The 27,923-nt window shown below is 38.1% G+C and overlaps 1 protein-coding gene across 3 annotated transcripts in view; it reads right to left on the bottom strand.

Moving 5' to 3' along the window:
• The window catches only part of SLC39A11 (solute carrier family 39 member 11), a 521,155-nt gene that overhangs the window by 473,228 nt on the left and 20,004 nt on the right, over window positions 1-27,923 (bottom strand). For all 3 annotated transcript variants that reach the window (XM_007482717.3, XM_007482716.3, XM_003340311.4), the window contains exons 2-3: window positions 23,822-23,940; window positions 19,170-19,208 (exon numbers count right to left, since the gene is read on the bottom strand). In XM_007482717.3, the coding sequence (XP_007482779.2) occupies window positions 19,170-19,208; window positions 23,822-23,929 (147 nt within the window). In that variant the 5' untranslated portion in view covers window positions 23,930-23,940. The remainder of the gene's footprint in view (window positions 1-19,169; window positions 19,209-23,821; window positions 23,941-27,923) is intronic.

Genomic DNA, 27,923 nt, shown 5'->3' with positions numbered 1-27,923 from the left:
ACCCATAAAACGTAGACAAATAGCAGATTGGATTAGAACCCAAAACCCTACCATTTGTTGTCTTCAAGAAACACATATGAGACAGGTTGACACTCACAAGGTTAGAATTAAAGGTTGGAGTAAGACCTTTTGGGCCTCAACTGATAGAAAGAAGGCAGGAGTTGCAATCATGATATCAGACAAAGCCAAAGCAAAAATAGACCCAATTAAAAGGGATAGGGAAGGTAAATATATTCTGTTAAAAGGCAGTATAGACAATGAGAAAATATCACTAATCAACATGTATGCACCAAATGGTATAGCATCCAAATTTTTTTTTTTTTTTAAAAACCCTTACCTTCCGTCTTGGAGTCAATACTGTGTATTGGCTCCAAGGCAGAAGAGTGGTAAGGGCTAGGCAATGGGGGTCAAGTGACTTGCCCAGGGTCACACAGCTGGGAAGTGTCTGAGGCCAGATTTGAACCTAGGACCTCCCGTCTCTAGGGCTAGCTCTCAATCCACTGAGCTACCCAGCTGCCCCCAGCATCCAAATTTTTAATAGAGAAACTAGAATTGAAGGAGGAAATAGACAGTAAAACCATATTAGTGGGAGACTTGAACCAACCACTATCAAATTTAGATAAATCAAACCAAAAAATAAACAAGAAAGAGGTAAAAGAGGTGAATGAAATCTTAGAAAAAGTAGAGTTAATAGACATATGGAGAAAAATAAATAGGGACAAAAAGAAATACACCTTCTTTTCAGCACCACATGGCACATTCACAAAAATAGATCATACACTAGGTCACAGAAACATGGCACTAAAATGCAGAAAAGCAGAAATAATAAATGCAGCCTTTTCAGATCACAAGGCAATAAAAATATTGATCAGAAAGGGTACATGGAGAGCCAAATCAAAAATTAATTGGAGATAAAATAATATGATACTCCAAAATCAGATAGTTAGAGAAGAAATTATAGAAACAATTAATAATTTTGTTGAAGAACATGACAACGGCAAGACATCCTTTCAAACCTTATGGGATGCAGCAAAGGCAGTACTTAGAGGAAAATTCATATCCCTGAGTGCATATATTAACAAATTAGGGAGGACAGAGATCAAGGAATTGGAAATGCAAATCAAAAAACTTGAGAACGAACAAATTAAAAACCCCCAGAAGAAAACCAAACTAGAGATCCTAAAAATTAAGGGAGAAATTAATAAAATCGAGAGTGACAGAACTATTGAGCTAATAAACAAGACTAGAAGCTGGTACTTTGAAAAAACAGACAAAATAGACAAAGTGCTGGTTAATCTAATTAAAAAAGGAAAGAAGAAAGGCAAATTAACAGCATCAAGGATGAAAAGGGGGATCTCACCTCCAATGAAGAGGAAATTAAGGCAATCATTAAAAACTACTTTGCCCAACTATATGGCAATAAATATACCAACCTAGGTGATATGGATGAATATTTACAAAAATATAAATTGCCTAGACTAACAGAAGAAGAAATAGATTTCTTAAATAATCCCATATCAGAAAAAGAAATCCAACAGGCCATCAAAGAACTTCCTAAGAAAAAATCCCCAGGGCCTGACGGATTCACCAGTGAATTCTATCAAACATTCAAGGAACAGCTAACTCTAATACTATACAAACTATTTGACATAATAAGCAAAGAGGGAGTTCTACCAAACTCCTTTTATGACACAAACATGGTACTGATTCCAAAGCCAGGCAGGACAAAAACAGAGAAAGAAAATTATAGACCAATCTCCCTAATGAATATAGATGCAAAAATCTTAAATAGGATACTAGCAAAAAGACTCCAGCAAGTGATCAGAAGAGTCATTCACCATGATCAAGTAGGATTCATACCAGGGATGCAGGGCTGGTTCAACATTAGGAAAACCATCCACATAATTGACCACATCAACAAGCAAACTAGCAAGAACCACATGATTATCTCAATAGATGCAGAAAAAGCCTTTGATAAAATACAACACCCATTCCTACTAAAAACACTAGAAAGCATAGGAATAGAAGGGTCATTCCTAAAAATAATAAACAGTATATATCTAAAACCATCAAATAATATTATCTGCAATGGGGATAAACTAAATCCATTCCCATTAAGATCAGGAGTGAAACAAGGATGCCCATTATCACCTCTATTATTTGACATTGTATTAGAAACACTAGCAGTAGCAATTAGAGAAGAAAAAGAAATTGAAGGCATTAAAATAGACAAGGAGAAGACCAAATTATCATTCTTTGCAGATGACATGATGGTCTACTTAAAGAATCCTAGAGATTCAACCAAAAAGCTAATTGAAATAATCAACAACTTTAGCAAAGTTGCAGGATACAAAATAAACCCACATAAGTCATCAGCATTTCTATATAATTCCAACATAGCTCAGCAGCAAGAACTAGAAAGAGAAATCCCATTCAAAATTACCTTAGACAAAATAAAATACTTAGGACTCTATCTCCCGAGACAAACACAGGAACTATATGAACACAACTACAAAACACTTTCCACACAAGTAAAACTAGACTCGAACAATTGGAAGAACATTAACTACTCATGGGTAGGATGAGCCAATATAATAAAAATGACCATCCTACCCAAACTTATCTAGCTATTTAGTGCCATACCCATGGAACTTCCAAAAATTTTTTTTACTGATTTAGAAAAAACCATAACAAAGTTCATTTGGAAAAACAAAAGATCAAGGATATCCAGGGAAATCATGAAAAAAAAAAATACAAAGGAAGGGGGTCTTGCAGTCCCAGATTTCAGACTATATTATAAAGCAGCGGTCATCAAAACAATTTGGTACTGGCTAAGAGACAGAAAGGAGAATCAGTGGAATAGACTGGGGGCAAACAACCTCAGAAAGACAGTATATGACAAACACAAAGATCCCAGCTTTTGGGACAAAAATCCACTATTTCATAAAAACTGCTGGGAAAATTGGAGGACAGTGTGGGAAAGATTAGGTTGAGATCAACACCTCACACCCTACACCAAGATAAATTCAAAAACATAAAGAAAGAAACTGTAAGAAAATTAGGTGAACACAGAATAGTATACATGTCAGACCTTTGGGAAGGGAAAGATTTCAAAACAAAGCAAGAATTAGAAAGAGTTACAAAATGCAAAATAAATAATCTGGAATACATCAAATTAAAAAGTTTTTGTACAAACAAAACCAATGTAACCAAAATCAGAAGGGTAGCAACAAATTGGGAAACAATCTTCATAAAAACCTCTGACAAAGGTTTAATTACTCAAATTTACAAAGAACTAAATCAATTGTACAAAAAAATCAAGCCATTCTCCAATTGATAAATGGGCAAGGGACATGAACAGGCAGTTCTCAGCCAAAGAAATCAAAACTATTAACAAGCACATGAAAAAGTGCTCTAAGTCTCTTATAATCAGAGAGATGCAAATCAAAACAACTCTGAGGTATCACATCACACCTAGCAAATTGGCTAACATGACAGCTATGGAAAGTAATGAATGCTGGAGGGGATGTGGCAAAGTGGGGACACTAATTCATTGCTGGTGGAGTTGTGAATTGATTCAGCCATTCTGGAGGGCAATTTGGAACTATGCCCAAAGGGCGATAAAAGACTGTCTGCCCTTTGATCCAGCCATAGCACTGCTGGGTTTGTACCCCAAAGAGATAATAAGGAAAAAGATTTGCACAAGAATATTCATAGCTACACTCTTTGTGGTGGCCAAAAATTGGAAAACAAGGGGATGCCCATCAATTGGGGAATGGCTGAACAAATTGTGGTATATGTTGGTGATGGAATACTATTGTGCTAAAAGGAATAATAAAGTAGAGGAATTCCATGGAGACTGGAACAACCTCCAGGAAGTGATGCAGAGCGAAAGGAGCAGAACCAGAAAAACATTGTACACAGAGACTGATACATTGTGGTACAATCGAAGTGATGGACTTCTCCATTAGCGGCAATGCAATGTCCCTGAACAATCTGCAGGGATGTAAAAAATACTATCCAAAAGCAGAGGATAAACTGTGGGAGTAAAAACACCAATGAAAAGCAACTGCTTGACTACAGGGGTTGAGGGGATATGACTGAGGAGAGACTCTAAATGAACACTCTGCATGCAAATGCAATGCAAATACCAACAACAGGGAAATGGGTTCGAGTCAAGAACACATGTGATAACCAGTGGAATCGTGCGTCAGGTATGGGAGAGGGAAAGGTGGTGTGAGGGGGGGAGGGGAGGAAAAGAAAATGATCTTTGTTTCCAGTGAATAATGTTTGGAAATGACCAAATAAAATAATGTTTAAAATTAAAAAATAAAATAAAATAAAATAAAATAATTGGGGGGACTTTGCTTAATGATTCTGTCTGATTCCAGGACAAGATATACACAAAAGAGCCATTTCACAGGGCCAATGAAGCACAAAGCTAAACCTGATTAGTGCCACAAAGAGCATGCAGGATATATTAGTGTGAAGACTCAAGTTAAGACATAGGCCTTCCTTGTATCCACATTCACTCTGAAAATACTTACAGACAAGTATCCCAAACTTAGCTCCTACTTGGCTTCTATAATCTAATCCCTTTTCTGTCTTTCATAGTGTGGCAAACTTTCTGTAGTCCTGGCTACTGACTGGATAAATGCATCATTGTTTAGATTATTTTAATTGGGCCCTGATTCAAGGACCTGTTATAGATTTACTTTTCATTTACTTGGAATGTTTACACATAATTTGGATTTTTCTGTTGTCTTTTTAATATCTCTTGCCAATTGATTCATATACCTCATAACTCAGTCATGCATCCCTAAGTGATCCTGTGTTTTTCAATCACCCTCTTCATGGGGAAATGTAAAAAATATTATTATTTTAAATTGCAAAGTTTAAATTCCTTTTGAGAAGAATTTTAGGTCAAGAAACATGCTACCTCTCCAAATCCAGAAACTGAACTGTTTGGAGAAGACACCATGTAGATGCCTCCAGACCACAAGCTGCATGAGAAGATCAAGAATGAACTTTGGGTGTGGTTGATTGAACATTTATTTGTATGTATACTTTCATGCCAAAGGGGACTGCCCCCTAACTGATTTTTTATCAATGCGGCTAGCAATTATTGTTTTTGTTCTTTTTTCTTCTTATCCTCAAATTATTGTAATCTTTAAGTTGATTACATTTTCATGATCCTGTTGAGGAAAACTTTTTTCCCCAACAGATCAAACAGGGAAATGTAAATTTGAGATTTGAACCCCAGACTTCAATCCCCAGAAGTCCGTGATAGTTCCCAGAGTGCTCTCTAATCTCCCTGAATCTCACCTGAGTGCGAGGTCACAAATTGTATTTAAGATGACTCCGCCTACTTCAGGCTCTCTCTCAGCTTCTGCTTCTAGGGACACACGTCTCCCAAGATGTAGTAAGTGAAATTGAATGGGCCTTTCGCCCTCCTAGGCACGTGCTTTCTTATTTTGTATTTTCTTTATTTTTTAATCTTTAATAAACCTCATAAAAACATAATATTTTTAGCAGAGAAACTAATTTTAACTGCTACATTAAGAACTCAATGCCTTAAAGAGTTAGATTATTAGTATCCAAACTTTTTTTAATCATGTAACTCTATCAGTAATATATATTACAGCAATAATGTTACATAAATCATAAAATTAAATAAAAAATTTAAAGAGTGAGATAAAGAAGAAATTAAAACTACATGATAATATTCATTTATTAATGACAAAACCTTTTTGCTTTCATTTTTAAATTATTAAAAATATTTAAATATTTAAAATTACTAATACCAATATGTTTAGCAAGAACAATGTTAATGATCATGCTTCATTATTTTTTAATTGGGTTTAAAGATAACAGTAATTCAAAGCTCTAGTTTTAGATTTATTTTGTTTCAATATTTGGGAAGGGGGGCAAGGTATTTTTGTTTGTTTTCAATTCTTGGCTTTGGTGCTTGTCAGAACTGAGAAAAAAAAAACTCAAAAAATATAGAGAGATCCAATTGGATAAAGTACATTGTTGGCTGGGCTTGCTAAATCATCTCTATCTTCATTGAAACCAATCAGTTGTCCTAACATACTAAATGAATGGTGTTACATTTTTAACAAATGGGTCCAAAACCCACTGAAACTCTTTGGAAGGTTTTTCAGTTTCCAAATTTACTAAGTATGCAGAAGAGTTTATATGGATGACTTAAATCATGTTTTACAACAAAAAGCTTAGTTTTTAAATGTCTTGTTAATTGTGACAACTTTATACTATTATTAGTTAATATCTCAAGACACTATATATTAGAGCAAGGTTCATGGCTAGTGGTTGTAAATTCATATTTTAAATAATTTTCTTGATAATTTAAATGTTTTGGCCAACTTCAATTATGTCATCATTGTTTTTATCTTTTAATAGGTCTGCTGAAGTTCTGACCCTAGGAGTAGAAGAAGGATCTGTCCTGATATTTTCTTGTTCATTGGTGATTGCATAATTAGTATTATCTTCTACATAATGCATCTTAGAAATCTTTTTAAGCCACTTGGTCATTTTATGGGTGGGCTTAGTTAAAACTAAATAACATATTCCTTGATTCCACTTTACCAAACACAAAGAAACTACAATCCATCAAAATAGGGTGAGTGAGGGTACCACTGTCAAGCCCTTCTGAGTTGTGAAATTTTCATTCTTCTTCAAGTACTATATGTGGCATGTGATTATCTGTATGTAAACTGAGGGTGCCTGTATACCTTGTATCTGGCTATTAAATATTAGCAAACTTTAATTTCTTTCTATTTTTTTGAGAAAATTTTATTTATTAATTTAGAATATTTTTCCATGGTTACAAGATTCATATTCTTTCTCTCCCCTCCCCTTACCCCCTCTCCTGTAGCTGACATAAGAATCCACTGGGTTTTACATGTGTCATTGATCAAAATCTATTTCTATATATTAACATTTGCACCAGGGTGATCATTTAGAGTCTACATCCCCAATCCTATCCCCACCAAACCATGTGATCAAGCAGTTGTTTTTCTTCTTTGATTCTGCTCCCACAGTTCTTTCTCATAAGTCCCTCTGAATTGTCCTGGGTCATTGCATTGCTGCTAGTAGAAAAGTCTATTACATTCGATTGTGCCACAGTGTGTCATTGTAAACCTCAAATTTCCTTAGACTTATAAATGTTGGAAATTCCACCATTGGGATATTTCATACTTGGAAAATTTCTTACTGATAGTCTACTGGAATGGGAACCCCATTGGCATGGGAGGTTCTTTCTCTTCCCTTCTTAAGATTACTTTAGGACAGAAACCCTTTGCTGAACAATGGAAAGGACTTTGACCTATGCTTAAGCATAGAACAGGAATTTCTTTGAGTCTTGATTGATTTTAGAATTGATACAATGGAGATACTTGGAATAAATCTCCACCCTATTCAGTCCTAATAGGATTGAGTAAGGGCTGCAGCCTAGATCAAAATTTAATTATTCCAATCTCTATCCTACTCAAGTTAACAGGATTTAGAAAGGGCTGTAGCAAAGGAGTAAAGATTTAATCATTTGAAAATATGACCTTCAACAGACATGTGCAAAAGCCAGAAACCTCTGGGCGGTCCTGGGTTAAGCTAGAGCCTCCATTGACAGGGAAATTAATGAACAGTGATTGGTAGATGTGAGGACTGAGGGGAGGCAACTTGGAGGGTTTCCTTAAAGATAGGGGGTCTGAAGACTCAAGGGGGGGGAGAGTTGGTCGGTGTGGTTCCTGTGGCTCTGAGAAGGCTTGCTCTGAAGGAAGCTGGAGGTGGAGGCCCCTGAGACTGTTTCTCCATTTTGGTCACGTGAGTAATAGGGACTGATCTTTTTTCTTTGCCCCAGCTATCTAAGGGCTTGGGCCTTTTGGCCCAGCCTAAACAGAAGGGGTATTTAAGCCCTATTCCCTTCTCTCCCCTTTTTCTCTCTCTCTATCTCTAATTCCTTTCTTACTCCTATTGTAATTAAACTCCAAAAAAGGCTGACGGCTGACTTGAGTTTTTCATTTAGGAATTACATAGCTGATTCCTTGGCGACCTTAAATTAATATATATCAGTCTTTTAAAGTGATTCCCTTGTAACATCAGTCTCCATATACAATGTTCTTCTGATTCTACTCCTTTCACTCTGCATCAATTTCTTTCTATTTTTAAATAAAAAAATAAATCGATCTTGTCTGTTCCTCCCACATGCCAACATATACTATTTGTCCCATCTAACACTACTCCCACTTTGGAAACCACTGGGCCAGATAAATGTGAGCTATGATGATTATTTTATTAATACCATTTATTATAGCCCTAAGTGGGTGAACCTAAAAATAACTGAATCACTTCATAGCTACCCCTTCACAAAGAGATTGTTTAACCTTTGCCAAAATTACTATCTCCTCATTATAATTATTTGCAGTTTAAAAAACAAAATGAGCCATCTACTTCAACCCCTTATTTTGCATGTGAGAAAATGACATAGGAGAGCCCTAGAGAGGTGAGTGAATTACTTACCTAAGGGCACACACATGTAGCTCATTTGTTTGTATCTAAATCAATAAAGTCAAGGTGAGAACATAGGCTCCGTAAGTCAGTCAATATATGAATGCCTTCTTATAAATATTAATACAAGCTTACAATGTGCCAAACACTGCACTGCCCCTAACTGAGTGACCTTTGATACTCATACTACTAATTGGGGCATTGAGGCACCTCAATGGATAGGGAGCCAGATCTGTTCTGAGTTCAAATCTGGCCTCTAGCTGTGTGACCCTGGGCAAATCACTTAACTCCCATTGCCTTATCCTTACTACTTTTCTTCCTTGGAACCTATACATATTCTAAGTCAGAAGATAAGGATTTTTTTAAAAATACAAATAATAATTCACATTTAAATAATGTTTAATGGTTTGCAAAGGTTACTTGGGAACTACTTTGGACCTTGGTTACCTTCATGTGTACATTCTATGATTCTAAGTAGGGAATAATGGTTATTTATGTTTTTAAAAAACACTTTACTCAAATACTAGAAATAATGCAAGTAACCCTCCACTGGGGATGGCTGAGTAGCTCATGGAATATATACATAAAGGAATCCTACTGTGCCATAAGATATGGGTAAGGAATTCTGAGAACTACGGAGGGAAAAAAAAAACTTAAAGAAACTAAAGAAAAACCATGAAACAGGAGAATAGTTTACACAGTGATGGCCACAATATTGACAAAAATATTATTTAAAGTTAAACCAGTTCTGATAAATTACAATAACCGATCTTGGTCCTGGGGACCAGAGGATGAAATTTACTTTCCCCCTCTCATTAGAGAGGTCAAAGGGTATAGGTGCTAAATGCTGGCTATACTGACAGATGCAGCCATTGTTTCCACCTATTTTTATTTAACTGTTTTTCTTTTTTATAAGAGAGAGTTCAATTTAGGGGAGGGAATACAGATTAAGAACAAATATAGAATTAATGCTTAAAAAAAAAACTCTTACCTTCCATCTTAAAACAATACTGTGTATTGGTTCCAAGGCAGAAGAGCAGTTAGGGCTAGGCAATGAGGAGTAAGTGACTTGCCCCAGGTCATAATGTTAGTAAGTGTCTGAGGCCAAATTGGAAACCAGGACTTCCTATCTCAAGGCCTGGCTCTCAATCCACTGAGCCACACCTAGATGTTCCCCCCCCCTCACCCCCACTAATGCTTTTTTAAAAATACTTTTAAAAAAATCTATAGGGAATAAAAGAAAAACACTGTACCATCCTGCTCACCCAATTCCCCATCCCCAACTTAATTTTCCTGTTAATGCTTAAAGCAAATTTCAAAGCTAGCTGTAGGAATTCTGAAAAGAAAGATAACAAAGACAAGTAGACTTGATTTAAGAGTTTGAATCACTATTTAATTAGCTGCAAAGATACTTGGTTAATCAGAAAGAAAAAGGGTCAAGTGAATTATTTGAAGAATCTTTGGAAGGGGAAAAAACTAATTAACTTCTTAAGGACTTCCCTTGCTATAAAGCAACTAGCCATTCATACTACCTTTTCTAGAGCTGTTGTAAATTTAAATCAATAGCCCTTCAAACTTTAAAACAAATTCCAAATCTACAGTTCATTTATTAATGGCATCCCCTGTACAAATACAGGCTGTCCAGCCATTTACTTTTTGCAAGTTACCTCAAAAATAGAGATTTGTCCTATAGACAATTTAAGTATAAACAACTATCAATCATCTCAGCAAGAATGGTTAGGTAGAAACTATTAGGAAACCCATGAGATGGGTGCAAAGGCTTGACAGTGCCCACAAGGGAGGTATTAAGAATACAGATAGAGAACCGGACTGACAGTTAAAGCTGCTCTCTTGGAATCTCATAGGATTGGAAAACAATTACATTACATACAGACTTATTCTGCATTCTTGTAAAAATATATTCTTCTGTCTGTGTAAAATCTGGTCCCAAGGGGCAAAATCCTTTGCCTTCAAGGCTGGTCCTCATTCTCAAGAATAAGAAATAAGGAAATGGCTATTGTCATAACCACTGAACTACAAACTGGAATCCATATCCTGAAAACCATCTTTTAGCAATTTATCCAGGCCCTTTCACTCCATAACCAATAGGTGGGCAATTTCATCTGTAATCACATTTGCTCTTCATCAAATATTTCTAAAACTTGGGCCCAGCAACTTTTGGAGACCTCCTATTCATTTCGACTTTTGAGGATCCTAAAAAATCAGTTTCACAAGGAATATACTTATACACTGGTAGTGGAGTTGCAAATTTGATTCCATTCTGGGAATCAATCTAGAGCTTTTGGAGAAAAGTTACTAAACCTTTGATTCCCCACTCCTACTACTAATGCCATGAGGAGACTGAAGACAGAAAGAAAATCCCCAAATATCCAAAATATTCCCAGCAATACCTTTATGGAAGAAAAAAACTAGAAATAAAATGGGCTCAATTTCCTGGGAAATGGCAGAACAAACTGTGAAATGTAGGTAAAACAGAATTGGTGCATCATAAGAAATGAGACTATCTTAAGTGAAATGAAATAAAAAATTCAGAGAAATTTGAAAGACTTGTTTGAACTGGGTCAGAGTGAACCAACTGAACAACAGAACCCAATAACAACAATTTAACAGAAAACAACACAAAAAGACATCAGATACATTTTGCATTCTTGACTCCAGCAGATTAAGACTAAAACATAACAACCTCTGTCTTCTTGGAGAGGGTAAGACAATAGACTACAGGTGTGGAAAAAGGCACACACTATCAGATGTAGTCAATGCTGCTCACTTACAAAGGGGAAGGGCTGTATTACTGTCAAGTAATAGCTATATGTTGGTTTTTTTAATTGTCAGTAAAAAAATTTTTTTTAAGTTTCCCAAAATTTACTTGTATTGGGAAAGATTTTAGTGCCCAGATAGGTTCTTTACAACCTGTGAAAAACACAAACTGTATGATGGCCAAGGAGCCCTTTTCCCTGGGCAAGGAGTCATAATTAGTCATGTTTGAACTTCCTCAGATGTGCCCTTATGTCAATCAGCCTCCAAGAACCAGACAGAACAGGAGGCCTCTGGAATTTAAGCCTTCAGAATTCAGCAGAGGGGCTAGGAGACTGACAGCTTCTTCACTTTTACCTGTCATTAATAGCTTTTAACATCAGAACCAAGAAGACTAGCATTCAGCACCCTGAGTACCTCCTTCCTTTAAAAAAATGTATTGGGATCATTTATGTTTTTCTGAATTGTCCTAAGCTGCTCACTTCATACCTTCAAGGTGCCTCAGACATTCAAATATCAATAAACCAAAAAATAATTATCTCCTGAGTACAGAACAGGAGTGCTGGCTGAGGTACGAGTTTAAGTAAGATGTGGTCTCTGCCATCAGAGAACTAATAGTCTAGATGGGGAAAAGACACCCACACAATGGGTCCAATGGGTTATGTTACATGATAAGAACATTCCTGAAGGTGGATACTACACTGTAGCCTCTTAATGCAAAGAGGAGGCTCATTACTGCCCAGCTAGGATGAGGAGATTTTAAGAAATGAAGGTATTTGAGCTGTATTCTAAAAGAAGGGCAAGGCCTTTGATCCAGCCATAGCACTGCTGGGTTTATACCCCAAAGAGATAATAAGGAAAAAGACTTGTACAAAAATATTTATAGCTGTGCTCTTTGTGGTGGCAAAAAAAAAAGTGGAAAATGAGGGGGTATCCATCAACTGGGGACTGGCTGAACAAATTGTTATCTGTTGGTGATGGAATACTATTGCACTAAAAGAAATAATGAACTGGAGGAATTCCATGTGTGGATGAGAGAGTTAGTTTGAAATGCAAGGACTTGGTTTACAGGAAAACATGCAAGAAGAAAACAGAATTTTGCTGGCAATGGGGGATGGGACTAGAACTTCTAGCCAAGAAAAGCAGATGAACAGTTGGAAAGGGGTTCTTCTCTCTTTTGAACTGAAAGGGAAAGGATCGTCTTGCTGAGCTGAACCTGCTGTGATCCCTCATCTTCCGTAGAAATCAGATTAACCATCGTTCCTTAGTAGTGGTCGATAGAGACTTTTTCCCTTTGGGAAAGATAAGAGACTATCCACCCAAGAAGATTTTCCATTAATCTCTTCAATAATTGTACATCTTTCTGTATCAGGAAAATATAACAGCCTGACTCCATAATATCCTCAGGGACTCAGGTCCCCAGACCTGAGCCCTCAACCCCTGAAGGGAATTTAGGTTAAAATAGAATTAGGGACTTCCTAATTTTCCCTCTTCTCTAAACCTGTGTCAACATGGAAATCTAGAAATCCCCAGTTTACTTAGTTTTAGGATATAAACCCCAGATTTTGACCTTGTCACAGGAGAGGTTTCCCCCTGAGGGAGGGTCCCACTTCACCAGACAGTAGACATCCACTTCAGCTTTGGCGTAGTAGGTAGCGCATCAGTCTCGCAAGCTGAAGGTCCCAAGTTTGATCCTCGGAAGGAGGGTGTGATATGCTGGGAAAGGCTTCTGGAGACAAAAGAGCTACTTGACTTCGGATGGGGTCTACCTCCCACCTGAAGTGGATGTCTACTGTCTGGTGAAGTGGGACCTTCCCTCAGGGGGAAAACTCTTGTGACAAGGTCAAAACCTGGGGTTTATACCCTTAAACTAAGTAAACTGGGGATTTCTAGATTTCCATGTTGACACCTACTATTCCTAAATACCAAAAGAATATGTAGATCTTATTAATCCAGAAGAAACTGAACATCTTATTCTTCTAATGTACTAAGGGAATCAAGATAATATCTATCAAGGGAAGAAAACAGAAACCAGAGACTGAAGGGGATTTCATTCTAACCTTTCATCTCTGGACACTGATCAAATCTTTCACCTTCCTTTATGTAGTCTACCCAAGAGAGGAAGTAGTGTTCCTTTTTATCTGGTATCTTTCTCTCTAAGGCTTTTCAAACTTTGGTTCCTGAGCCCCCGCTAGTACACATGTGAACTTGAATGACCTCCAGGAACTGATGCAGAGTAAAAGGAGAACCAGGAGAACATTGTACATAGAAACTGATACACTGTGGCACAATCAAATGTAATGGGCTTCTCTGCTAGCAGCAATTCGATGATCCAGGACAATTCTGAGGAACTTATGAGAAAGAAAACCATCCACATTCAGAGAAAGAACTGTGGGAGTAGAAATACAAAAGAAAAACAACTGCTTCATCACATGAGTAGATGGGGATGGGATTGGGTATGTAGACTCTAAACAATAACCCTAATGCAAATATTAATAAAATGGAAATGGGTCTTGATCAATGACACATGTAAAATCCAGTGGAATTGCTCATTGGCTATGGGAGGGGGTAGGAAGAGGGGAGTGAAAGAACATGAATCATGTAACCATGGAAAAATATTCTAAATTAATTAAATGAAATTTTTAAGTAAAAAAAGCTAATGTAATTTTAAATTTTAAAATCTTAAAAATTTCTTTTAAAAAGAAGGGCAAGGAATTAAATAGGTAAAGTGGAGGAAGGGTGGCAGTTGTCTTAGAAACATGTCTTTTGTCACACTCAGCCTGAAGTTTAATCCACAGTAAACAATCACATAAGATAATTTTAAAAAGTAAAAGGGAAGAATAAATAACAGTGGAAAGAATTCGGGTTATTATACTGGGAGAAAATGAAACTCGGTTCTGGGACCACATATTGTATAGCCGGAACAGTTAGAACCCTAACTGAGGCACAATAGTAGTTTTTTAGGAGTCTCTACTAGAATTAGAAACCAAAAAACCTACCTTCTAATTGGGAAACATTTGGCTTATAATTAAAAGCCCAAACCCCCTAATTAACACAAGTTTCCCTTAATGGGTTCCAGTTTGGAGTGGAGGAGGTTGGATATCACTGAAATTTCACTGATATGGGGAATTCCCAGCATGGAAACTCCCTCAACTGAGACAATTTAGCAACTTATCTGTAACTTAGAGCCTTAGAGAGCTCATTTTGTGGCTGGGAGGTTAAGTGGCACAGTAGAGTGCCAGTCACTTAACTTGGATTGCCTAGTTCTTGCCACTCTTCTGTCTTAGAACTGCTACTGCCAGAAGATAAAAGTTTAAAGAAAAAGAAAAAGAAAAGCAGAACTGGAAACCAAATCTTCATGGTTTCAAGGCCAGTCCTCCATCCACTACACTACAGTTGTAATTACTAGACAGAATTAAAGATTTCACTATATCACTGCATCTATGAAAGCCACCAGAAAAGTCTTCATTACCCTGAGAGAGTCAATTTCTTAACTGGTTTGCACCAATTTTGGACAATTCTTCACCAGAGAGAACATAGAAATCACTGAATCATAGAATCCCAGAGTAGAGAAAAACTTTGGTAATCATCTGATACCTCTGATGCCTTAAGCCAGCATCCCCTAATCTACAACATCTCCTACAAGTGGTCCTCCAGTATCCACTTGAAGATAAAGAGGACTTCTGGTAAAGATGGTAAACAGAAAGGTTGTAAAGAAGCATGTACTTAATCAATGCCTGTTTACTGCCAATTGGCTGACCAGTTGGCTTAGAATAGCCTGAACAAAGACCATGATAATGTAAAGGAAAACAACCCTGAAAGATTTCAGGGCTTTGGTCAATATAGTTATCAATCACCACTCCAGAAGACTGATGATTAATCACATGCCTACCTCCTGGCAGGCAGGTATATGAGACAAACATTCTCAAACATGGCCAGTTGTGGATTGGTTTTGCTTGAGAACATTGATTTGTTTCAAGGGATGAAGGGGAAGAGAGTCAGGGAAAGTAGTTATAGGAGAAAAATGGAGTGACAGTGATAAGAAATACCAAAAAAAGAAGATAAAGAAAAGAGGGTCAGTGAAACATTTTTTAAAAAGTTTTTTTAAACCCTTACCTTCCGTCTTAGAATCAATACTTCTAAGGCAGAAGAGTGGTAAAGGCTAGGCAATGGGGGTCAAGTGACTTGCCCAGGGTCACACAGCTAGGAAATGTCTGCGACCAGATTTAAACCCAGGACCTCCTATTTCTGGGCCTGGCTCTCAAGAGTGAAACATTTTTAAAATACATGGATGAAAGTGGAAAAAAAAGTTCTGAAGGAGTCACAGACAAGCATGGCAACATTGGAACTACCAACTTATATTTAATATACATTCTTTTTTTAAAGCTATACATAATAGAGATTTATAGTGTTATATATAGTCCTCTCTTTTTTGTTCTTTATAGAAGGAAAAGTTCATGTTCATAATAATAAAAAAAAACTTTTTCAAGAAAGCATTAGAACATGAACACACACACACCACACACACACAGACAACTAGTAAAGGAGATCTCCCTACCTGTCAATGCCTTACATGTTTGAAAGGTTCTGATTATCAAGTAATCCTTCCAGGTGCTATTCTACAATCTCTTTCAACTTCCAAAATTCAAAAATTCAAAAAATTGCTCCTTATGCTATCCTCAGAAGTCAAACCAAACAAATCTAATGTCACTACAAAGACAAGTCACATTCCTTCTCTAAGCTTCAGTTTCCTCCTCTATAAAACCAGGATTGGTCTAGGACTCTAAGAGATCTCTAAGGTACCATACAGTTCTAAATACTATGAATGGATTAAAAATTTTCAAGACTGAAAAAAATCCCAAGTCATCTGTCCCAAACAATCAGATTTCCAAAGGAAACAGTTAATAATCTGCCACTGGATAATTACCACATTTCAAAGTATTTCTTTTCTTATCAATGTGGCTACTCCCACCAATAACATGTAGGTCAAAACCTTCTCATCTTGTGGGATTCTTGCCAGTTTCTTCAGATAATTCTTCCAGTGAGTCTTTTGAAATTTTGGGGATACCAATGCAGAGATAACTTTATCTCTCTGTTACATAACATACTAACTCCTTTTCTGATCATACATTTCTTAAATGATATTGCTATTACAAAATTCCATTTATTTGGCCCAAAATATATAGAATAAAGAGGAAGGGTGATGTTGCAGATGGAAGGTTGATCTCAATGTCAGAAAGAGTTGAGCCTCCCTGACAATACTGGATGTGGGACCTTGTGCAAGTCATTTAACCTATTAGTGTCCCAAGACAACTCTCTAACAAATTAAGTTACCTATTTGTGTCAATGGAGGTAGTGTCTATATCAAGAGCTGCTAAGAAAACAGCAATAAAGTCTTTCAAATGAAGTGATCATTGGAACTTTGGAAAGAGCAGTTAGCAAATTCTTAGGAGGGAAAAATCATCTACAATAGTTGTCTCAATTTCCTCTCTTCTCATTCACTCAGGAAGAAGGCAGTTCCCAGTGCTTAGCACAGGGCCTGACACATAATAGGGTGCTTAATATATGTTTGTTGATTGATTTGTTACAAGGGTTTGTTTTTCTTGTTTTTCAAAGGGGGGACAGTAAGAAGCAAAGAAAATTGATTTTTGTTAATTTTATTTAAATTCATTTTTTAAACTTTTTTTTTTACTCTGCAAAATGTAATAGCTATTTCTGACAAAAGTTAAAACTTAATATAATGTGCCCACAATCAAATGCCTTAAAAGATTATTCAATTTAGTTTGGTAGCTATTTATTAAATGGCTACTACTCAAAGCACTACAAGGCATTAAAAATTCCCTGAAATTCATTCCTCAAAATTATGCAATCCAACAGCAAAACAATAAAAACTGACCTTATAAATGTCATAAATTGCTTCAAATCTATTCAAAGTATTCAAAGGTCATCTGATAAACAGGTATCTACAGATCTACAACAAACCATCTCTGTCCAATGGATTTGTCATGCTTTTATTTTGGTCTAATTCTTATCTATGCAAGGAACTCCCAGAATGGACCCTTCTTCCACTGCTGCATATCAGCAATTCATCTTTGGGAGAGGCCTAGGACTGCCAGATTCTCAAGTATGACTCTGTGTAGGACACCATCCACCAAACTGACAAATATGTCAAATATTTGACTAATATTAGGCTTGCCGTAGAAGATACAAATATTTCCAAGTAGGAATGATTACAGTAGAAAATTCTGGTCCATTCATGTTCCCTCAAACAAACCTTTGCAACAATCTATTTGGGCCCACTGGCATTCTACTACTGGATTCCTCTAGTTCAGCAATCTGAGAGTTTGGAAGCCTTGGAGATAATACCCCTTTGAGTGGTGGAATGGTTAGTGCCTCACAAAGACTCATGCCTGTAACTCTTTATTAGGGAAAGGGATCCATTTATACAAAAATATTTATAGCGGCTCTTATTGTGGTAGCAAAGAATTGGACATTGAAGGGATGCTCATCAATGGGGAAATGGCTGAACAAGTTGTGGTATATGATTATAATGAAATACTATTGTGCTAGAAGAAATAATGAGCAGGAAGATTTCAGAAAAAACTGGAAAGACCTCCATGAACTTATACAGAATGAAATGAGAAGCACCAGGAGAACATTGTACACAGTAACAGCAAATATGGTGAACAACTCTGAATTAACTTAGATGTTCTCAGCAACACAATGATCCAAGACAATCCCAAAGAACTCCCAATGAAGAATAATATCCATATTCAGAGGAAGAACTGCTGGAATCTGAATTCAGATCAAAGTATATACCATGTTTCACTTGATTTTCTTCATTATTTTATTAAATATGTTCCTTTTCCCACAACATGACAAAAATATAGAAATACATTTTGTACAATAGTACATGTATAACCAATTTCAAGTTGCTTATTGTCTCAGGGAAGAGGGAAAGGAGAGAGAATTTGAAACTCAAAATATTAGAAAACAAATGCCAAAAATTGTTTTTACATGTAAAAGGGAAAGAATAAAATATTACTGAAGAGAAAAAAAAGTCTATTTCTGCAATGGCCACTTGAAAGTCCAAAGATAACAATATTTTAGACCCTATAGTTAAAATGACCCAGTGAGATATTGATTTGGTGACTCCTTTCATGAAATGACTTCTACTTTCATGCCCAAAGACTCATTCTAATCTATGATGTCATGTGAGAAGACTAACATATCAGGTCTATGCTTTGCATGGAAAATGACCTCTAACCAAAAACAATAAAATATGACCAAAACTGGGGAAAGGACACTAGGGTACATGGCACCATTCCTGCTGAGAAGCATGAAAATGGATTAGACGACCCCTTGTGTCCACTTCTCCTGAGAGCTGCCAGACATCCCACAGGAACCTTTGAAACAGTAGCTAAGTGGAGGGGACTGCTGGGTGGTTCAGCGGATTGAGAACCAGGCCCAGAGATGGGAGGTCCTGGGATCAAATCTGGTCTCAGACACTTGCTAGCTGTGTGACCCTGCACAAGTCTCTTAACCCCCATTGCCGAGCCCTTACCATTCTTCTGCCTTGGAACCAATACAAAGTATTGATTCTAAGATGGAAGGTAAGGGTTTAAAAGAGGAAGAGGAAGAGAAGAGGAGAGGAGAGGAGGCTAACATCACTTAACAGTTACCACCATAATCATTCCCATTAAGAAATGATTATGGGACAGGAAGCAAAGTTCTAAATGCACTAACATGAGGAGTCACTACTCAAGCAGCCACCCATTCAAAAAAGCATTTCAGTCACATAGGGACAGAAACTAGTAATGCCCAGAGCAGAGAATTCCCAACTCACATCTCCCCCAACAGATTCTACTCACCCCTGCAGCAAATCCGAGGCTTCCATCTAAGATCTGTCTCTGTAAATGAAAATAAGATGCTTCAGTTTAAGGAAACAAGAAGATATCACATGTGCCAAACAGTTTAACAAAAAGTACAAGTCGTCATAAGATCACACAAATAAAAAAAGAGCCCAAGTGACTTTTTTTTAATCCCCCTCAAAGCCCAGGTTAAATCTTCTTATGGGTTCTAAAAACAAGAGGAAAGCTTCTCTCCCCAGTGCTTGCATGACTTGATTCACTGAGGAAACAACAAAAAAAGGATTCGATCCTTTGAGTTGAAAAATGACAATACTAAGTCCCCATTTAATTCCATTCTGTTCCCCAAATATTTCTTAAATACATGCTATTTGCAAAGCACCATGCCAGCTTCCAGTAAATCTATTTGGGACTTATGCAATAATCCCAACAGCTCACATTTATATATGCATTAAGGTCTGTGAACTAATTTATGTAAGTGATTTTATTTGATCCTCACAATAACCTAGGGAGATAAGTGTTATTTTCATCCCCTTCCTATAGATGAGAAAGCTAAAGGTCACAAAATCTAAGACACTTGCCCAAGACCAAAGGGCTTACTAGCAGTTGGAGCAGAATCAGAACTCTGATCTTACTGACTAAATATAGCATTCTTTCTTGCAAGCTGCCCAGATTCATTCATCCCTGGGACTTGAGCTCAAAGCTGTTTTCCCCCCATGTGGAGATAAGATTTGCACTGATCCAAGAATACTCTCTTGCCAGGTTTCCCTAGGGACCAGCCTCTAGAAGGGGGTTAGCCTAGGTCAAGTACACAGTTTTGACTATGGAACAGAATTTCTCTCAGTACAAAAATAACTGACCCACAGAAGGAAAGAATTTGTGGCCTCATTAGTAGTATTCCCTCACCAACAGGTTAAATCAACTATGATCATAACAGACACCATCAAGTCTGTAGGTGGAATCATCCCACTGTCCTCCATTCACAACTTGACAGGAATAGCACCTCTACAAAAGGATGAGCTGAATCAAAGGGTTTCTGACCAAGGAAACAGCTCCACTTTTCAGGCCAATGGTCAAGCTGCCTCCAGCCTTGTTGGGCTCCTTTTTCTTTATCTCTGGCCCAGCATTAGAATAGCATGGCTAGAAAAGCAAGAGTTTCAGTGGCATCTGAAAGAAACACTTGTGTAGTAGGAAACCTGACATACTATTACTTTAAAGAATGACACATAATTAGAGATGCTGATTACTCATGATTGGGCCATCAATATAATAAAAAAGGATGATTGCACCTAAATTAATTTACATTAGCACTATACCAAACTACCAACAGGGGTACATTAAAATAGTATTTTTTTTTAATATATGAAATTTCATACAGAGTAATAAAATAACTAGAATATCAAGGGGGGAAGTTTTTTCAGTATGAATTACAGGGAAAGAGGAGAGGATACATCTAGACCTGAAATTATATTATAAAGCAGTAATCATCTAGAGTTTTAAAAAAAGCGAAAAGATCTTGTACTGCTTAAAAAGATAAGAAAATAGATCAATGGAATAGACTAGATAAGCAAGAACAGAAACAACCAAACTCAATAATCTGCTACTCAATTAAATCAAAGAATATCAACTATTTAGGGAAGAAGACCCCATTTGGCAGGAACTGCTTGGGAAACTGTAAAGCGATTTGGCAAAAAATAAGCTTAGACCAACATTTTAAACCACATAACACGATAAGGACAAAAGGAATATGCAACCTGCTTATAAAAGGTCATACCATAAAAAAAATTACAAGAGAATGACATTGGATACCTTTTACAATTATGGCTAAAAGGGGGCAGCTGGGTAGCTGGGTGGATGGAGAGCCAGGCCTAGAGACGGGAGGTCCTAGGTTCAAATCTGACCTCAGATACTTCCCAGCTGTGTGACCCTGGGTAAGTTACTTAACCCCCATTGTCTGGCCCTTACCACTCTTCTGCCTTGGAGCCAGTACACAGTATTGATTCCAAGATGGAAGGTAAGGGTTTAAAAAAAAAATTGTGTTTAGAAGAAAATTCTTAACCAAACAAGAAACAAAGATCACAAAAAAATTGTAATACTTTAATTACATGAAGCTGAAAAGTTTTTGACATAAAAAAAAAATCAATACAATTAGGACAAGAAGAAAAACAGTCAATTGAGAAAAAATATTTCCATCAAACACCTATAAGAAGGGTCTGAAATCCAAGATATAGAAGGAATGAACACAAAATACAATAGTCATTTGCTAACCAATAAGTACTTAATAAATTTGTACAGTTGTCAAAAGAATTTTGACTGTACTGTAGGAAACTGATTCAACGACTGTAGGAAAATATTCTCCAAATCACTAATAATATGAAAAAGGCAAATTTTTAAAAAATCACATATATTAAACTGACAAAAATGACAAATAATGGAAATCATCAATATTGGAGAAGCTGTAGAAAGGCAAACACATTAATATGCTTTTGGTATTGCTATGAATTGATCCACCAATCATACTGGAAAGCAGAATTATGCCATTTAAAATTTCTAATTTATCTATTCTCTTTGACCCAGAGATCTCACAGCTAGGCATAAACCTGAAGGAGGGTAAAGACAGAGAGAAAAGTCCTATATGTAGAAAAAGATTCACAGCAATACATTTTGTGTTAGCCAAGTAGGTGCCAAGGAAGTAGAAAATTGCTAAACCAACTGTAATATGTTAATATGAAAGAATATTACCAGGTTGTAAGAAATAACAAAGATGAAGAATTCCAAAAAGCATGAGAAGATACAAAGTTATGAGAAATGAAGCAAGCAGAACCAGGAAACAATGTACACAATGACTACAATAAACAGAAGGAATTAGAATAGAGTTGTCAAAAATGCATCTTCCTTTCTTCATTGCAGAAATAAATTGTTGCATATATTCTTAGCTCTGTTGACATGTTGGCTGGTTTTGCTGAACTTTTTTTTTTCATTCTTTCCTCTTTTAAATTTAATTTTTTCAATTAACAAAAATCTCTTTCCCTACTACCTCTTCTCCCATTAGGAAAAAAGGAAAAGAAAATCCTCATATTAAACAGGCAAAACACAAATTTTAATCTTTTTTATGAGTGGCTATGTGACAGGGGGAGGGATATATTTGGAAATAAATTTCATGGAACAAAAAAATCATAAACAATATTTTTTAAATTATCTGAGTGCTGGGTTCTAGCCCTTTGAAAATAAGTAGTACAGGTATCATCATTCCCATCTGTAGGGCTAGATAAACTGAGGCACATAAAGATTAGATTCTATTTTAACCTGTATTGTTTCTTCCTGTGCATGTTTACTTGTGAGTTAATATGCTATGACTCTTCTGTTCTGAGCTCCAAGAAGTCTTATCCATGAGATAAATATTTGCTTCACTAATCTCCAATCCTCCTAACACAAAGAGTACCTAATTTGCCAACTTCCCAGGTGTATTTTAGTTTTCAGATCACTCTCATGGTATGTTTAAATAAAACTTAAATCACTCATTCAATTTCCTCTCTTGTGATTTCTAAGGCTGCTGTGCCAAACAATGAGGTGCGTGGCACCCATCACAATGATAATCTCTAGGAACTTGCAGACTAAGAACATTAAGGGGAGGGGAAGAAGAGATCAGCTTTTCAAGTGTGTATGAGCCAGTTCTTCCCAAAGGAGAATCAAAGAAACTAGAGACACAGAGGGCAGAAAAGGAGAAGAAAAGATGCTTTACTCCGACCATGTAAACCACTGCATGCTAGGAGCCTGAAAGAAATTAGGCAGAATCTAGTAGAAATCAGGCAGCTGCAGGTTTATGAACCACAGTTCACTCTCCCCACATCTTCTGAATTGGGTTTCCATGGGCACTGGTGTGGAGTGGGAAGAGGGAGACAACATCTGGAGGCTGTGGATGACTGATTGCCACGTGTTCTCTTAGCCTACGGAAAAGTAATAATAACTGGCACAATAACTGGCACTGACATTTCACATTAAAGTTTTCGAGGCACTTTTATAGACATTATCTCACTTGTTTCTTACCACAACTTTATGAGGTTAACTTTTTACGAATGACAAAAGAGAAGTGAGAAAAATTAAGTCACTTGTGCCTCTCCTAGAAAATTCAGGTCTTCCCCATGCAAAGTCCAACCTCCATCCAGCATCATTCTCATTCTCTCTCTCTCTCTCTCTCTCTCTCTCTCTCTCTCTCTCTCTCTCTCTCTCTCTCTCTCTCTCTCTCTCTCTCTCTCTCTCTCTCTCTCTCTCTCTGTCTTTTCCTTTTTCTTTCCTCTTTTTTATATCTCTTATCTTTCTCCTCTTTCATCTTTCTTTCCTGTTTATCTCCCCTTTTTTCATTCTTTTATCTCTCCTATCTTTCATCTCTCTTTATCTCTTTCTCTCTTTAGTTCTTTCTTTTAAAATGTTTACCTTCTTAGTATCTATCAATTCTAAAACAAAAGAGTGGCAAGGGCTGCCAGGTCTTCCTCACTTCAGATCTGGAGCTTTTCACTGTGCTACCTGTAGCCCCTATGGATTTTTTCTTTTAAGGTATCTGTAAAAACCACATTGCTCTCAACAAAATCAGGAAGAGTCATGAAAATTTGGAGTTTAGTTAAGAAGTATTATCACAGAGCTGAATGAACTCTTACCTGTCCATGCGTGAAGATGAAAACCAGGGCTGCCCCAGCTGCTGTCAGACCCCAGGTGAAGATGGTCCCCAGCAAAGCTTGGAACACAGGACTGTAGCCTTGGATCATACTGAAAACCCCTGTGTGTAGTGGAGGGGGAAATATCAGACAGTGCAACCATCAACATTTACTGAAAACTCTCACAGCTTCCAGGGCACCAGGCCAAATTCTAATCTTTACATTCTCATTTAATGTTGCCTCTGGGCTAGTTTAGTCATGGAGGCAGAAAAGATTTGGTTTTGATTTTGGCTTGTTTTGGTTTTGCTTTTACTTTTGTCTTGGTTTGCCTTAAACCTGGATACTCACAGTCCTAATCTCAATATTCATCAAAAGCTTTAACTCCTCAGTCTTAACAGCCCTTCTTAAACTACCCCATGGCCCTCTCCTGCCCCGAGCTTACCATCTCTGTGCCACACTTAGTAAGAGCTTCAGAACTGGAGATCCAGCTGCCTCAGTCTCCCCCAGGAACCAAGATAAAAGGTATATAAGTCCCCAAGCCCAGCATACCCCTAATTGTGTCTCAGGCCCATTCTAGGAAACCACAGTCCCCAGGAACCAAGGAACAGTCAACAAGCCTTTGTTTAGCATCAGCCCCAGGCAACTGCTTCACCTCTGTTCCCAAAAGACCTGAAATGACCAAAAACTAGCAGAAACACAGAGAGCAAACTGGGAAGTTCCAAGAAGTACACAAAAGGCGATTAACTATAAATCCCTGACATGCATGTAGCACTTAAAGTTTCCACAACTTACAGGAGATAGAAAGAAGGCAAAAGACAGCCCCTACCCTGGAAGGGCTCCTCCTTGAATTGGTAAGATAACATGCAAACAAGCCTATACAAACAAGCTCCATACACTGTAAATGTGAGGCAATGAGGAAAGAAGGCACAATGAACAAAGAAGGCATCAGCATTGATTAGGTGCCTACTACAAGCGAAGAACTTTACAACCTCATTTTGTTCTAACAAGTAGGAGTTAGGAGCCCTGTAACTCCCATTTTACAGTTGAAGAAACTGAGGCACATAGAGGTTAAGTGACTTGCCCAGAGTCACAGAGCTAGGAAGGGTTCTCCTGCCTCTTGCCTGGGCCACCAGATACTTAAGGACAGAAGGACTCTTGTACAAGAAAAAAAAAGAAACTATTATCCATTCATCTCTGCTCAGAGGACCTTCTCCAGCATTTCCTGGCTCTAAAACTCTTAGTTGGGAAAGGCCGAGTGGCCAAGCTCCTTGGGCGGCTTTGGAAAATTACAGAGGGGAGAACCATGTTTATTTAAAAGGCCTGTCCAGTAATGTACAAACATCCAGCTCCATCCACATCCCTAGGCCAACCCATAGGCCTCCCCACAGCCCTGCAGGCCCCAGCACCTAGGAGGCTCTCCTCCTCCCTCTGGGTAGCCACAACAGGTTCCACCTCTGCTGGACTCAGATGGAGGGGAGCAGACATTTCTGTGGCACCCACAAGCACCGTCTCCTTCAGGCCTCTCAACACCCCCCCCCCCAGGGAGGTACTGTCATTATCCCCACTGCCCCAGAGGAAAGCAAAGCCAACTGAGGTGTGAAAGGATGTGCCCCAATCTGAAGCTGAATTTGAACTCCGAGCTTCCTGATTTCAGGCCCAGCACTGTGTGCTACAGCACCACCTAGCTGCCCCAGAAGGAAACTGAAAAGCACCTGGGGAGGGGGAGGGAGGCCCAAGTCTGAGCAACAAGACTGCCCCACACTGCAGTGAGGACAGTCACCTGGGAAAGAAACCAGAGTAGGAGAATCAAAATGAAGTAGAAGGTGGGAATGAAGATCGGATCAAACAGGTCAAGTAAAAAAACAAATGCATTCTTTACCCAGGCCATGTTAAAGAGGAAAGGGGGCAGCTAGGCGTCTCAGTGGGTAGAGAGCCAGGCCTAGAGTTGGGAGGTCTGGGGTTCAAATCTGGCCTCAGATACTTCTCAGAAGTGTGACCCTGTGCAAATCACTTAACCCCCATTGCCTAGCCCAGTAATGCTGAACCTATGGCACAGGTGCCAAAAAGGGTATACACAGCACCCTCTGTGGGCTTGCCTACAGTTGCCCATCAGAGTTCATTACTGGAAAGCCAGAGGGACTCGGGGTGCAGTTGTTCCCCTCCCCCTCTCCATGCACCTGAGGACATTCCTTACTTCCTCACTCCCTCCTGCTGGCCCAGCAGCCAGCGGGAGAGCTTCCTCTCTGACTGGGGGAGGGGGGAGGGTTTGAGATGGGAAACTGTGACTTTGCTCTGAGAGGTAGGGGTGGGGGCGAGGCTCAGTACTCCATCTCTAAAAAGGTTCACCGTCACTGACCTAGCCCTTGCTATTCTTCTGGCTTAAAAGAGATACTGACAGAAGGTAAAGATCTTAATAAATAAAAGAAGTGGGGAACTTTCTTAACCCTTTGGATCACTATGTCAATGATCCATTTGTTTCTGCCTTTGTCTAATCAGTCCTTAATCAATCAATAATCAATAAACATTTATTAAGTGTCTACTGTGTGCCAGAAACCCAAGACAGACAAGAGATAGTACATGCCCTCTAGACATTTATTATATTTCTCACAAGCTCTAAGACTAAGAGTCCCTTGAGGGCAGGGGCCAGATTGGGGGGGGGGACCTTTCTTTGTACCCCCCAGCACGTGGCCTAGTGCCTAGCACACAGTACACGGGTTCACTTGACTTGCCTACCCTGTACCATGTCACTGTGCTGGGCACTACAGATACTAATACAAAGAAATAATCCTTACTCCCAAAGAGTGTACTTTGTAACAAGGAGCCTAATAAGTACAGATATAATATGTTTATAAAGAGAAATAATAGAAAAAAATACAAAAGATTTTGGGGCACTAACAGTTAGGCAGAGGGAGCTGGGAAAGGTTCCACACACAAGGTGAGGCCTGAACTCTGTCTCAGTGATGTCAAAGGAATCTGAGATGAACAGAAAGAGAAGGGGGTTGCTAAGTGGTCCAGGGGAGAAACAGGCCTAAAGATGGGAAATCCTGGGTTCAAATCTGCCCTGACACTTCCTAGCTGTGTGACCCTGAGCAAGACACTTAATCCCCATTGCCTAACTCTTACCACTCTTCTGCCTTGGAACCAATATACAATATTGATCCTTCTGACAAAAGATAAGAATTTAAAAAGAGAGAGAGAAAGACAAAGAGACAGAGAGACAGAGGAGGCAGAGGAAGAGAAGAAGGGGGAGGAGAAAAAGAGAGCTTATGTTGAATGGTTTCAATTTTCTCAGTAAATTAAATAACAATGTTCTCATCTGAGAGACAAAGAAGCAGAAGGTATGGGAAGACAGAAAAGAAAGCTTGGAAAAGCAATGAATCCTGAGATATGGCATCAATTAGAGAAAATAATAATAGATAAAATATTATAATTAGATAATAAAAGATAACAGATATATATTAATATATAATAATTATTATCAACCTATCTTACATCATGGAGCCCAGCTGAAGTTGGAGAACATGAATTTATCAGTTAACACAGTTGTATGACTTCTCTAGCTCTGTTCAGCAATCCATATGTAGGAAAAGAGGAGTATGGTTAAATCATCTAAAGCTGAGGTACCATGAGGGATGAACAGAGACATAACAAGAGAGCAAGGGGTTTCAGAGCCAGACTAGCTAACTGTCTGGTCAAGCTTAAAAAGGAAAAAAAGTGAAGTTAGAGGACAAGGAATGGTCTGGTATAGGGATTGGCATGAGGGCAAAGAAGAGGTTTAGGAGGAGTGAGACATAGGCAGAAATGGAATGACCTCTATGATCTCTGGTAATGGTCAGAAAGAGAAATGTTGGGAGACTTGGTGATAGCAAGATCCAAGTTGTGACCATCTTAATGTGTGGCTGAGAAGGAATGAAGAAGGAGATGATAGGATTTAAAGAGCCTAAGGAACTGGAAAGTAAGAGAGTCTAAGGGGGCATCAATATTGATGGTGTAGTCCACTAGTATAAAGGCAGGAGCTGAGAAGACAGTGAGCAAGGTAATGAGCCCCTTGCAGAAGGAGGAAAAAGGTCTAGAGACCATACACAACAGCCACAGTGATCTGCTT

Source organism: Monodelphis domestica, chromosome 2 (assembly GCF_027887165.1).
Source record: "Monodelphis domestica isolate mMonDom1 chromosome 2, mMonDom1.pri, whole genome shotgun sequence".
In the NCBI taxonomy this organism is placed as follows: domain Eukaryota; kingdom Metazoa; phylum Chordata; class Mammalia; order Didelphimorphia; family Didelphidae; genus Monodelphis; species Monodelphis domestica.
Note: the sequence above shows the minus strand (reverse complement) of the source record. Positions and strands in the feature narration are given on the sequence as shown.